The 14891-nt window shown below is 41.4% G+C and overlaps 1 protein-coding gene across 1 annotated transcript; it reads right to left on the reverse strand.

The window, feature by feature from the left end:
* Positions 1 to 124: 124 nt before the first annotated feature.
* Positions 125 to 14835, reverse strand: stx4 (syntaxin 4). Its single transcript, XM_015962444.3, has 10 exons — positions 14637 to 14835; positions 14234 to 14338; positions 10933 to 11032; positions 10738 to 10812; positions 10593 to 10663; positions 9305 to 9413; positions 8232 to 8305; positions 6381 to 6518; positions 6191 to 6301; positions 125 to 1290 (listed from the first exon to the last, which is right to left on the reverse strand). Exons 1-10 carry the CDS (start codon positions 14664 to 14666, stop codon positions 1213 to 1215), a joined length of 891 nt encoding a protein of 296 aa, XP_015817930.1. The 5' UTR covers positions 14667 to 14835; the 3' UTR covers positions 125 to 1212.
* Positions 14836 to 14891: the final 56 nt, after the last annotated feature.

A 14891-nucleotide genomic window follows, 5' to 3' on the forward strand; every position in this document is an offset into this window, starting at 1 on the left:
TGTTAACTTCTGTTTCTGGACTGGGAACACAGTGGGGTCCCCGAGGAGGAGCGGGAAGGGGATGTTCAAGTTTCCCTCCATAACCAAACTTAGACAAGCAGAAGGCAAATAATTACACAAGAAAAACAAGAATAGAATGAGATTTTATTTAAAAACAAACATGCATCTTATAATTTTACAGTAGAAAGTTCTCTTCAGCCCTTTTGGTGCATTTTCCTGCATCTAAAGTAGACTAATGAGAACTGCACAGAATTTAACAGTCTGAACTTACTTCAGACACACTTGTCTCATTGAGACGTCTCCATAATTATTTCTGACTTGCTGCTCCTGCATCAAACCAAACTGGACGGAGACGCCACTACGTGACAAACTGGGGAAGAAGATTACCAACATGTTAAATCTGTGATGCAACGACGACAAACTCCATCCCTTCTTGACAATGTTAGTGCACAATATGGTGTTCCTAGACCGGTGTGAAGAAGGCACTGTTCTAAAGGCTCCAAGGGTTTCCTTATGGGTTGAGTAGTTTTTTTTTTTTTTTTGTAGCAGCTTACATAATGATCAGATCATAAATACAAATAAAAGCAGGTTTGGGTTTACTGTTGCAGCACTGAGATAAACCTATCAGTGTTAATCCACAACAAAACAACGTATTTACACTTGTTACATGTAGACAGTTTGAAACAAATGAGTTAAAAAAAAACATCCACCAATCACCAGCAGAGTTCTATACAATTATATTAGTCTATGTTCTGTAGTCGTCTATAAAGAAAAGTTTTATTCTATAAAATTGTTCTTTTTGTCTCGAGTTTTTCCAAAAGCGTAACGAGGATCAACAGCTTTCCTGAGTGCAGTATTATCAGCGCCAGTCTCGGGGTTAAATACTGCATTGTGCCTTGCTCAAGGTCACTTTGGTTTCCTCTCAGTGGAAGGAGGGAAGCTGAAGTAACAGTTCATGTATTCAGGTCTTTATGTTTGTATAGAAAACAGATTATAACCTGCAACATCGCCTCAACTGGAGGTTGGAAAAGAAGAAGGTGAAGGGGAAAAAACTACTTTCTGATGGACAGGTAAGTTGGAGGAAGACTAGTGTGAAATGCAGGAAAGAACAAAACTTAAATTCACCCGTGCATCCTGTGGGTTGATATTTACACAAACAGGGATTTATCTGAAGCTAATAACCTTCTGCAGAGTTTTCCTGCAGAGACGTTACTAACTGAAGGAGACGCCAACAGCGGCGACGATGATGATGATGAGGACGGCCAAACAGACGGCAATCCAAATTTTTTTCTGCAGTGGAAAAAAGAAAAGAGTCAATAAATAAGGAAACAAGCAGGTTGTGAGAGGTTATTCATCATGTTTAAATGTTCGGTGCAACAATTATTCAGACTTGTTTTCTTCCATTAGTGTTTTTGTGCTGCTGCTTCTGCTAGTTTTGTGCCATTTTCAAATTACACACCAGAAAGTTCAGCTCATTCAGGACTTGCTTGTCAGGAGTTGTTATAATTATAATCAAAATACTTTTTACTTAAGTTATAATAGTTCTACGATCTATCCAGACATGTTCATCTAGTTCTTTATGTTAAACCGCTCTCACATGCAGCAATTTTATTCTTGACAGTTTCAGTGCCTTCCTGAATGAGCCGTGTCAGGGCTTTATTACTTTAAAGAGCAAATTGCAAGTTAGACTCCCACGAACCAGTGTTTAGGGAAACAATAGAAGCTCGTTTAAATTTTCTTTTTTACACATATATAAATTATTTAGGCTTTTAGAGTCATTTTTGTGAGAACATTTATTTATTTTTGCCAAACTAAGGCCCTGTCCACACGTAGCCGGGAATCTGCCAAAACGTAGATATTTTTCTACGTTTTGGCCTGTCATCCACACGAAAACGGAGTTTTTTCACACGAAAACGGATCTTTTTAAAAACTCCGGCCAAAGTGAAGATCTGCGTTTTCTCCGTTTTGGGTGTCTGCGTGTGGACGGACAAAACCGGAGTTTTAAGGTCCGCAACGTCACTTTCCGTGACAAAGAAATGCTGACATCACGTGTGCAACCTGTGTTTACACTAGCCGGCATCATGGAAGCCCTCAGAGCTGCGTTCTGTCACTACCCAATCCATCAATTGTCCAAGCGCTTTTTGCTTGTTTGTTTTTGCAAGCGGAATTACTGCTCCTTGCGGAAGACCACAGACGAAGGACGAGGTTAAGAACGGGGAAAGTACTGCCGCCTACAGGTCTGGTATGTCCTTAACAATGTATTTATCCGGGTACGTGTGGACAGAGTTTGTTTTTAAAACGCGGTGGTGTGGATGCAAGTTTTTGGAGGGGCGGATATTCGTTTTAAAAAAACCCCGGCTACGTGTGGACTAGGCCTAAGTGACGTCATCAGTAGGAGTCCTGTTAGCTTCATCCAGAGAAAAATATGGATTCTAATGCGGCTCTGACACAGAAGAAACTTTAAATGGTTATAATTCTACTTATGATGGACAAAAACCATAAAGTTATGAGTTTGCTGCACGCCCCAGAGAGCAGAGACAAACCAGAGGGAGAAACCATCGGCCAAAACAGAGAGATTGAGGAGAAGAAGCAGCGAGGGAGCAGCAGGTGAGTTAACCATGTTAGCTTAAACTCGTTTGCCAACACCACAATATTGTACAGATTACTATCATGTACCAGGCAATTGAAATAGTATCGGTCAGTTAATATAATATTAATGATAAATGACCCGCACTTGTATAGCGCCTCTCAGAGTAAGGACTCCAAAGCGCTTTACACTACAGTGTATCATTCATCCATTCACACACTGATGATGATGAGCTACGATGTAGCCACAGCTGCCCTGGGGCGCACTGACAGAGGCGAGGCTGCCGAGCACAGGTGCCACCGGTCCCTCCGACCACCACCAGCATCACAATACTAATGAACGTCTGTCAACTGTCTCATACTCGTTAATATCCGTTCACGTAACGTGGTTTAGCGCTTAGAGAGAGGGAGAGAGACGCCTGTCATCTGGTTCTGAATGAGCCAGTCAAGCTAGTATTTTTGAAGGTTTATGTTTATTTATTTATTTTTTTGGCAGACACTTTTATCCAAAGCGACTTACAATTTATAACCTATAGGGCATGTTGTGATCTGTGGGGGAAACCGGAGTACCTGGAGGAAACCCCCGCATGCATGGGGAGAACAAGCAACTCCACGCAGAAAGGCCGCAGCAGAGTTTCGAACCTACGACCTTCGTGCTGCGAGGCAGCAGTGCTAACAACTGCACCACCATGCAGCCCATGCGCCTGCGCATGATCCTCTCTTGGAGGTCCACAGCGGTTCTTATCTGGTTCCGACTCAGAAACTAGCTCGACTGGCCCGCTGAGCCGAGAGAGAGATGCTTGTTGTTCGATTCTGGAGCTCATGCGGGCTTCTGTGAGCTGGATCCGACCCAGAAACCAGCTCCACTGGCCTGCTGAGCCGAGCGTCTCTTCTGGTGGTTGGTTCTGACCTGGTTCTGACAATGATTTGAGCTCCAGAAATCCGCATTTAATTCTTTAACCCCACCACGGGTCTACGGAGCCCAGCGCGGACCTCCCTGACCCGGTACTGACCAATGTGGGCTACAGAATTCCCGTCTTTTCAACGCCCTCCGGCACAGAGATAGAGATGTTGTTTCTCTTATCTGTAAACCCGTGGACTCGACGTCTAGGCAGGCTGGAGTTAGTACAGCCTTCACAAACTATAGTTTATCAACATGAACACAATCCAAAACTACTAAACATACACACTGACTCGAAAACATGACCTCTCTACCCTAAAACTAGCCACTCTCCACACTGAGCTGAGGCAGTGCCTAACTTATAACTCCCTTTGGTTACGTCAGAGGTTCAGATTTAGAAAAAAATAGCCCTTTTAGAAGCTCTGCTGAGAAAGGCCACTTTTTACTCAAAAAAAAAAACGGTGCTGTTATTTTAAAAGGAAATATCCACAATAAGCATTTCAAATAGTATTTTTGGACAGCATTTTATACGAATTAGAAAAAAATGTAACCTTCAATTTGCTCTTTAAGGAAACAAGCTGGAGCTGGCCACACCCACCCATCACCTCCTTCAGGCTGCTATAAGCTGAGAAGCTCAGATTTCTGGGAGGGGATCAGAACAGAGCTGCTGCTCATCCAGCAGCAGATCTCTCTTGCACATGAGATGTGGTTCTATTCTAATTTCCTGTTTGTGACATTACAAACGGAGACTTTTTAAAAACTGCTTGTTACACAATTCATAAAACAAAATACGTAACACATTTAGCAATTTCTGTCTTGTAATTTTTGTTGGCCAGTTAAGCCGTTTTTACAAACAATACCGTCAACTTGCCACAACGCCGTGGTGGCATAAGAGAGCCTTAGGTCATTTATAAGTGGTCAGAGTGTGGCGGTAATGTAGCGCATTCATGTCCTTTTTACAAAAGATTAGGAGATGGCATTATAAAGGGGGTAGGAAAGCGGTCTACGCGCTGTGGCGGACTTCCGTTTAACTTGGACATAACTTGCTTTTTATTGCAATCAAAGCTGCACTTATTAAGTTTTCTTGACAAGCCGCTCCTAAAGGTGTCTGTCCTCAGTCCCTGTGCAGTCTCCGGTGATCTGAGCTTCAGCTCTAACAGAGAAAAGCCCCAGGAGCGCAATAGCACTCCAGTTAACAGTCTCAGCTGATTCGGTTTACAAAAACAAAAATTACGGCCCCGGAGTTCGGCAGTATCTCCTCACGTCATCACGACACCTCCCTCTGCTGCGCCAAGGCGTAATTGCCGTTTATAACACAGACCATCACTGCAATATAACTAACAAGTGAGGCGGAACGAATGCCGCAAAATTCACACATTAAAATGCCGGCATGGCACGTTTATAAGACACACCGTTGCTGTATTACGCTGACTTGCTGTGTGTCTTGTAAAAAGGGCTTTAAATATATATAAAATCTGTCCAATACTTTTTCCAAGTTCACTTCTGCCAACTTTAATCTGGTGTCTTCATTCAAAGCTCATACAAGTCACAATAAATTCTGGTTTTTAACCTTCAACTACAGCAGTAGAACTATAAGGGAGTTTCTCAATGTCAAGGAACCTTGATGCCTTGGTCCTGCCCTGGTTGCCTAGGAGATACATCATCAGGAACCGCCAGTCGGTTGCAATGTTCATGCGCTACCGAGGTGTCTGTTCTCCGTTTGTCTGACGTTTAGCTAACCGACCACGAATACAAAGTATCTTGTTGCCTTCTCTAGGTCAAAAACTCATCAGAATACAGCGTGGCAATTGTTTTTTCCTGATTAAACTTCAAATAATCAAAACCATTTCACTGACTTTGAGTTTAGCTAAAGATAGCCCAGCTTCAGCAGTTCACTGCATTCTGCTAAGAAATTAAAATGTGTAGTTTAGACAGATTTTTTTATAAAGCAAAAAGACTAATAAATAAAGACTCTTAAAACATTAAAATTTAGAAAGTTTCCTCCAGAAAATGAAAAAGGAACGTCCCAAAATGCTGAGCGAATCTCAAATTCAAAAATGAAACCAACTCGTCACGAAGGGCTGGGCAGAAAAACATTCCCAGTGAGTTAGTCAATGGAACAGATAAACTAGACGATCATCTGATGAAATGTGCCCTCCTTCTCCACCAGTAAATGCTTCTGATTCTACAGAAGAAGTGTTGGAAGGTGAGAGTCATTCACAACACTGAGTGATATTACAGCAGAAACGTCGTTGCAACGGCAGGGTTGTGGAGAGAGACTAGAAGGGAACAAAATCCTCAAAGCAAAGTAAGAATCAATGCAAAAATTAGAGAAGTATAACAGGTCAACCACTGGTGATGAGGTGTGTGGACACATAAAAACATGTTTAGTTGTGCACAACAGCTGCAAACTGTTCTTCATGCAAGTATAATTCTTGCACATAAAAAGACAAGTTTAATGTAAAACACTGATGTTTTAAAGTGTGCAGTCAGTGTCTACTATTAAAAAGCATCAACTCCAGATCATCTTAGTTTAAAGATGGATGATGAGACACATTCCTTTAGGGGATGCTAGGTCCTAATGGCCTATCAGATCAGATCTCAGTTCTAACTCTGCTTCACATTTAAGTCTGAAAATAATTTTAGGGAATATTTTCAGTTTCATGATACAGTGTTTAGTTAGAATAAAGAGAGTGAACATACCTTCCGAGCTTTCTGCTGATATGTGACAGCTTTGGCTACATTGTCGTTTGCTTTCTTAACATAGTCACAGGATTGTATGATGTTGGTCTCGATCCGGTCGACCATCTCGCCCTGAAGGTAACAGAATCATCAGAATTAGATGTCCTTTAGGGATCGGTGCAGCCTGAGGGTCGCGGAGGCGTTTCTGCACCTGAGCCTCCACCTCCATGGCGAGGTACTGGAACATCTGGTGCAGCTCTGTGATGCTCTTCTCCAGCTTCAGGATCTCATCGTGTCGGGACTCGATCTCATTCAGAGCCTGCTTCGTCGCTTTAGCGTCACTCAGGATCTGTGCGACGTGGATTTATACAGAATGAAAGGGTGGTAATCATTTTAGGTTGCACAAAGGTTTCTCACTTTATCCACTACTGACACTAAACATCTGAAATCTGTCCGGGTTGTTCTGACCCATCTGGTGTCCAGTTAGAGCGGTGAGAACAGAGAAAACCTGTCATGATTTCACCTTTTTACAGAAAACAGCTGGAACTGTATAAAAAATGCCTGCAAGAAAAAAAATTATTTATATATAAGGTTTTTGACGCTTAGGACGAAAGAATCAGAAGTGAGATATCAAAAAATATAAAAACATAATAATATGGATTATAAAACATCAGAAAAGGGAGTATTACAGTTAATTGTTAGATAAAAACAAGGATAACACAAAAGAACACATGGGGTGTAATTAGTAAACTTCTAAAAAAAGATAAAGTACGACCACAAATACCAAATTACTTTATAAAAACAAGATGGATATTTATGATAAAAAGAAATCGTAAATGACTTTAATACATTTTTTGTGAACATCGGCTCAAATTTAGCTAAACAAATTCCTAAAGTTAAAAATACTGGAAAAACAATACTGTGGATAGTATTTTCCTTGATAAAGTAGATGAGAGTGAAATATTACAAATAGTGCAACATCCGAACAAGACTTCAAATGATTATGTCGATATGAATATGTCTCTTGTGAAAAACATCATAGACTTAGTTATTAAACCTTTTACATATATATGCAATCTATTATTCGTTAAAGGAATATTTCCAGAAAATATGAAAACTGCTAGAGTGTTACCACTCTATAAGGGTGGAAATAAGCATGAATCCTCTAATTATAGGCCAATATCACTGCTTCCGCAGTTTTCAAAAATTCTGGAAAAATTATTTGTTGTTAGACTGGAAACGTTTATTAATAGGCAGAGTGTTTTGCATAATAGTCAATATGGGTTTCGTTCTAATCATTCAACTGCAACAGCAATAACTGACTTAGTAGAAGAGATTTCAATAGCAATAGATAATAAACAATATCTGGTGAGTGTTTTTGTAGATTTACAAAAAATGTTTGATACACTGGATCATGTAATATTATTACATAAATTATACAAATACAGGATTAGAGGAGTAGCACATGAGTGGGTCCGAAGTTATTTGATGAACCGCCAACAGTTTGTGTAAATTAATAATATAAAATCCTCTTTACATGTTTGTTGTGGAGTACCACAAGGATCGGTCTTTGGACCATTACTCTAAAAAATCTAAAATTTAATCTAAAAGGAACTGATATTTTCAAAAAAACCAAGATTGCGAACAGCGATAATGGAAAGATGTATCTCAGTTAAAGGTGTCTATTTATGGAATAGACTCAACAGTGAAATAAAACAATCTAAATCATTTTCTGTATTTTAAAAAAATGTGAAACGTGTCATGATGAAGTAATAAGACCTTAAGTAGGCTGATTGACTTGTTTTGTGTTGGGAGTGGGGGTTAGATGAACGAAATTCTTTGAGTTGAACAGCTAATGTCGATGCGAAAAGGGGGCAGATATAAGTTTTTGCTTCTTTCTGCTCCTTTTCATTTATGATTATTTGTGAACATGAAATGTTTTAATGTAACTTTTGATTGATTGAATGAAATAATCGAAACGAACGAACGAACTGTTCTGCCACTGTGATTTCTAGCAGCAACACAAACAATTACGCCCTTCTTTAACCAGACATGCACTCACGTTCTGAGTGAAAACATCCGTCTGGCCACTCTCCAGCATCATGTCCAGCTCTTCATCTGTCACATTGGTGCCAGCTGTGGACAGACAGGATGCAAATCAGAGGTAAAAATAAAATATGACCTGACTTCAAGTTTGTCCCAGGCCATTAAATCAGATCCAGTCTGGAGACGTGTTGACATGAAGAAATGTATCCTCCTCTCTTTGAGGAGTTCAATCTACAGATTTATCTGGATAATAAAACATGAAGGTCGTTCATGAAGCAGCTTCAACTTCTGAGTTCAAAGCCTAAAAATATACTTTTATCGTCACATTTTTTAAAATAATCCCACATCATTTTAACAGTGTCACATTTGAAGGTATTTAAGGTTGATTATCATTGAAACAATAACATAACTGTCTCTATAAAAGTATTTGTTAATGAACTGCTGCTCGGTTTGCTACCGCAAACATGCTAAACTGTTCTTTAAGGGCCCAACATGAACATGTAGCAAAACATTTCCTGCATTTCAAAGTAAAGTCAAACGGAAACAAACGCAACTGTTACACCATCTGGGAAAGTTGTAGAGCTAGGCCTGATTCAAACCACAAGGTTTCAATATCAACACACTGTTTGCTTAAAGCTGAGAACAGAGGAGGCTCACTGAAGCAGGAAAAGCTCTCATCAATGATGTATATGATCCATCTGTTCACATGAGGCCGAGTGAAACAACAAATAACTTTACAATAAAACACAAAAGAAGTTTAGGCTGCATGGTGGCGCAGTTTTTAGCACTGTTGCCTCGCAGCACGAAGGTTGCAGGTTCGAAACTCGGCTGCGGCCTTTCTGCGTGAAGTTGCGTGTTCTCCCCATGCATGCGTGGGTTTCCTCCGGGTACTCCGGTTTCCCCCACAGATCACAACATGCCCTATAGGTTATAAATTGTAAGTCGCTTTGGATAAAAGTGTCTGCCAAATAAATAAACATAATAAACATAAACATAAAAAGTTTCCAGAGAACTGAAACCTGCACCAGGCAGCCTTGCTTATTCCCCGTTAAACCACAAACAAACAGAAAGCATTGCAGTGGTACGGACTGATTTTTAGCTGCCTCTGTATCCTCTCCACGTTACGGTCCCTGTACTGAGCCTGGATGGTGTTACAGCGACCCATCAGCTCCACGAAGTCCCTGGACAGAACGCCGTGCTGAGGAGACATCAGAATCAGGAGTTTTAATTTATATTAGATTACAACAAAAAGAGTGTGGGATTAAAGGTGCACTATGTAGAAATGAAGTAAAAGTGACACCCTGTGGTATAATTTGGTTACAGCAACCACTTTAAACAACTCTGAAGTTTTTTGCCAGCTGTCATAAAATTACAATTGTGGGCGCTGCAGTATTAGCTCGCAGGAGTCGTGGCAACCCCACACTCACTGATGGTGAACAGTAGTTACGTCCCTCCTTTCCTTGTTGTAAAAGCAGAACAACGGAAAATCCCTGCAGCCAGCTGGATGTGAAATATGTTTCAGGATAACCTTCCTTCCAACATGACTGAAGCATCAGACTCTTTTGGGATTTTCTCACTGTAATGGACTCGACACGCGGGAGGCGACATCGCCTCTCCTCCATTCATTTTCAATGAGACATGCGCGACAAAGCGATAATCGCGGGTCTCCCTCCTACTAAGCGAAATGCGAAAAATGTGCGTGTGAAATTTTGCGCTCGTGCACATGTCGTGCACAGGCGACCCAGCGACGCGATCCCAGAAAGTTGAAACATTTTCAACTTTTCATCGCTGTCGCTCGGACGAGGACCAATCAACGGAGGTTTCATTCACTGACCAATGAGCAGACAGGATGCTCCGTACACCTCCGAGCAAACATGGAGGAGAAGTTGATTATTATTATGTTTATATAGTAAAATCAGAAGTAAGATTTCACATAACTCTAGCAGCACCTTGTGAAACATCATATCTACCACTTTATTAACTCTGAACCGCTTAAATAACCTTAATTCCCTCCAACCTGACACATCCAAGCAAAACAACGGAAGTTTCGATTTCGCCATGGAACAGAACGCATAGACGGCTTTGCCGCTGGCCGCTGCCGCGGATCGCCTCCCGTGTGTCAGGTAATAAAAGCAACAGCGACAAATTTCGCTGATAGCGGTCGTTTGTCGCGCCCCTAAAATTCTCACTTTATTCTTACATACTGCACCTTTACATTCAATCTGGGGCTCATATAATCCACATCTGCCAGGATTACAGGATTTCATTACAAAATCAACACACACATCTGATATAACATTACAACATTCCTACACAATATAAAAGAATAAACAGTAAAGCCATCTAAAATGCGTTTGCTTTCTCATTAAGATACTACCTGGGTGCGCTGCATGCGCAGATTTATGGACACATATTTCCCATCGTCCTCGCCCTTTTTAGGTTCAATATCTGCAAAGAAACCGTAAATAGTTACAGCTGAAGTAACTAAGAGAAGAGCTGAACTGCAGCTCAGAAACACTCACTCTTCAGCTTCTTCTGGATCTGGCTCGCTAACGTTTTGATCTCGTCTCGCAGAGTTTGGAGCTCCTTTTTCATACCTAAAGGAGATGGAAACAAGGTATTCTGTACTTTATTATAAAACAACTCCAATGATTTTAACGGTTGAAAGCTTTAGACACTAGAACTGAAATGCTGACGCCCAGCACAAGAAGACGTACTCTCTTCTGGCAGTGCAACTCCAAGAACAGTTTTCTGTTTGCTCTCCAGGTCGGAAACCATCTTCTTGAGACTCTGAAGCCCGTCATGGATTTCCTGCACCTGTGGAAGGAAGGAACTAAACTCAATTTCAGGATTAAGCTTAATCATTTATACACTGCTCACAAGAATTAAAGGAACACTTATTTTATTGGGCCTGGCATGAAATCAATTAAACCTCTCTGATAATTTCCTGGTTGATTAAGCAGAAGAGGGCATTGTTAATCACTTTCAGCTGTACTGGTGTTCATGGACTTAACGACAGTTGTACTAAAGTGACAACAATTACAAAACCCTCAAAACAGGACTGGTTTAACATGTAGAGGTCATTTCAAGTTTCTCCCTCTTGATCTTTTTCGGCTGGTTTTCCACCCGTGCTAGTTTTGGCTCTCTACTGGCAGTATGAGGCGATTCCTTAACCCTACAGAAGTTGCACAGGTTGTCCAACTTCTCCAGGACGGCACATCCACACGTGCTGCAGCAAGAAGGTTTAATCTGTCTCCCAGCACAATCTCCAGAACATGGAGGAGATTTCAGGAGACTGGCGGTTATTGTCGGAGAGCTGGACAGGGCCGTAGAAGGTCCACAACCCATCAGCAGGACCGATACCTGCTCCTTTGTGCAAGGCGGAACAGGCGGAGCTCTGCTCATGCACTACAGAATGACCTCCAGAGGGCCACTGGTGTGAATGTCTCTACCCAATCAGGAACAGACTTCATGAAGATGGCCTGACAACCCGATGTCCTGTAGTGGGCCCTGTGCTCACTGCCCAGCACCGTAGAGCTCGACTGGCACTTGCTCAAGAACTCCAGAATTGGCAAGCCCGCCACTGGCGCCCTGTACTTTTTACAGACGAGAGCAGGTTCACCCTGAGCACCTGTGATAGACGTGAAATGTAGAATGTTATGCTGCCTGCAACGTCGTTCAACATGACAGGTTTGGTGGTGGGTCAGTGATGGTCTGGGGAGGCATATCCATGGAGGGACGCACAGACCTCTACTGCCTAGGAAATGGTGCTCTGACTGCCATAAGGTATCGAGATGAAATCCTTGAACCCTTTGTCAGACCCTACGCTGATGCAGTAGGTCCTGGTTTTCTCCTAATGCACGACAATGCCCGGCCTCATGTGGCAAGAGTATGCCGAGGCTGGAGGATGAAGGAATTGAAACAACTGAATGGCCTTCACGATCCCCTGACTTAAACCCAATAGAACATCTGTGGGACATTATGTGTCGGTCCATTAGGCGGCGCCAGGTTGCTCCTCAGACTGTACAAGAGCTCAGGGATGCCCTCACACAGATCTGGGAGGAAATGCCACAAGACACCATCCGTTGTCTCATTAGGAGCATGCCCCGACGTTGTCAAGCATGCACACAAGCTCGTGGGGGCCACACAAGATACTGAAAAGCAATTTGAGTTGCAGAAATTAGGTTTTTGAACTAATGGACTAGCCTGCCACATCTTCATTTCACTCCGATTTTAGGGTGTCTACACAATAAGAGCCCTCTGTAGGCTGATAACCTTTATTTCCATTAAAAGACTTGGCATCCTTTTGTTCCTAAGACATTGCCCTGTTGTTATTTGTATAGATATCCATCTTCATATTGAGATCTGATGTATCCAATGTGTTTCTTTAAAGTGTTCCTTTAATTTTTGTGAGCAGTATATTGTCATGGGGTTATTAAAAAAAGTAAAAGTGAGTAAAAGCTACTATGGGTGTGAACTTTTCAACGACTCACAATTCAATCCAGAATCGATTCTCAGTTCAAATTGATTCACAATCAGCACTCTTAGTAACAAAGAGTGTCAATTCCAGGATTAACTACTTTCTTCTGTAAGTTGGAAATCTGCCAGGTGTCTGTGACATAGCGAGCCATGAATGTGATGGAGGAATGGGTTGGGCTGGAAGTCCGCGCATCACTTAGAATCATGCAGTACGGAAGCCGTTGACTGACACAAAGTACGAGCAACAAACAAGCTAGGAAATGTTGAGAAAATGCCTTCTCAAGTAACAAAACTTGGACATTTTGGGTCCATTCAGACTCTTTATGAACCGATTCAGAATCTTCATAAATAAGAATCTCAATTCAGATGAGAATCGAGTTTTTTCCATGGCCTCTAAAACTTACCAAACTTACCATCAACAGTTTTTCGGGTAATTTTAGTTTTAAATTAACATAAAGATGCATTTTTGTTTTAAATCCAACAATGAGATCCATCAATAAATCAACATGTAATCACTTCTCTCAGTGACAAATGCAGAAATCTTAATGTACCATTGTTATGATTGAACTAAAAATGCACCAAAACAATCAGCTGCTGATAAGAGTTGGTCAATATTTAGCATGATCAATTAATCTGGGACTGACCACTGAGAAAGTAACATTTTAGACTATTTGTTGAGTTCTTGAACACATCGTTGTCAAACACCAATAGAAAATCTTAACATTTAAAAAATGAAACAATTCATGCTAGCAATTACAGATCTGCCAAATTAAAGTATTTACTTTCACAATAATAATAAAATATTTCAGATGTTTAGAATTCAGAAATAATAAATACTGAATAATAAATTATAACCTTTGAGTGACTTCTTTAACCATATTTGAACTAACCTCCCTGCAGGCATCAGGTTAGCCAAAACCAATAATATGTTGCTTCTTTTGAATGGTGGCATAGTATTTAGCACTGCACCCTAACCCTTGCAGCAGGAAGGTTGCAGGCTCAACACCCAGCAGCTGCTGCTGTTATGAGTGGAGTTATATGCTCTCCCTGTGCATGTGTGGTTTCCTCCAGCAGGAACAAACATATCTCAACTAGACTCTCTGAACTGTCCTTAAGTGTATGTCAGTCATGTTTGTCCCTGTTATGACCTGGAGACATGACCATCGTGTCCCTTGCCTCACACCTGCAGACTGCTGCACATTGACACCAACTCCTTCCTCGTGCTGAACAAGTTACAAAAGATGGATCATCACATCAACTTCCTGAGAACTAGAACTGAACAATCAGCTCAGTTCTATTGATTACATTTGAGGGGCTTTGTCATTAAAAGTTGTTTTAGTTCTTTTGGGAACTCGATTGAAAGAAAAACTGGGATTAGCAAAGACTCATGTAGTCAAAACAAGCAATGAGTGAGATTTCATCTTCAGAACTGACTGACCTTTAAGACTTTTCATAAGTTTAGAGCTGAGACAATCAGTTTACTCTAAAAACAGTGAGAATATCCTGAAGCAGCTCCAGAGAAAGCTTAACATTTCTCACCTTTTTAAAGAAAGCATCATTCTCCTTCTCCTCTTTAAGTGAAGAAGTTCCGGATTTGGTCACCAGAGCTTTGCCCTCTTCATCCTCATCTGAAGTTTCAGCCTTCTGCAAAATGAAAGCCCCAAACAGAGCTGAAATAATGACAGTTTAGGTATAAAATGAGCTCCTGCTGCCCTGCCCTGTTGGCCTCACAGATGAGCTGAAACGGAAGTTGGGAACAAAGTGTCGCCGAGGCTCTTAAACTCAGCAAAAAGACCCAATAAACTCTATTCTAGTCATGACTTAACGTGCGTTACTGTTTTACCAAAACTGTCACAGCAGTCTGAAACTAAAACGCGACTGAACCAATGAACTTTTACACCCTGCTAGCGCGCTACTATTAGCCGCTAAAGTTTGAACTCACATTTCCTAATTCTTTTGTTCGGTCTCGCATTTTCCCCGAGCGAAGTTCCCAGTCGGATCTCAACAAAAACGTGCAACTCGGTACCGAAAGGAGAAACTGTCGTTTCTGTTCTGTGAACTCTGTTTTTCTGTCATTCGGCAAGTAAACTCCTGTAGCTCATTTTCTTCTGTGGTTGAAATGGCGAACGGCGACGCTCTGGCGCCTCCACGTGGGTCCTTCTGTAACGACACAAACCGCCATCAACCAGAGGGTAAA

Source organism: Nothobranchius furzeri, chromosome 16 (assembly GCF_043380555.1).
Source record: "Nothobranchius furzeri strain GRZ-AD chromosome 16, NfurGRZ-RIMD1, whole genome shotgun sequence".
NCBI lineage: Eukaryota > Metazoa > Chordata > Actinopteri > Cyprinodontiformes > Nothobranchiidae > Nothobranchius > Nothobranchius furzeri.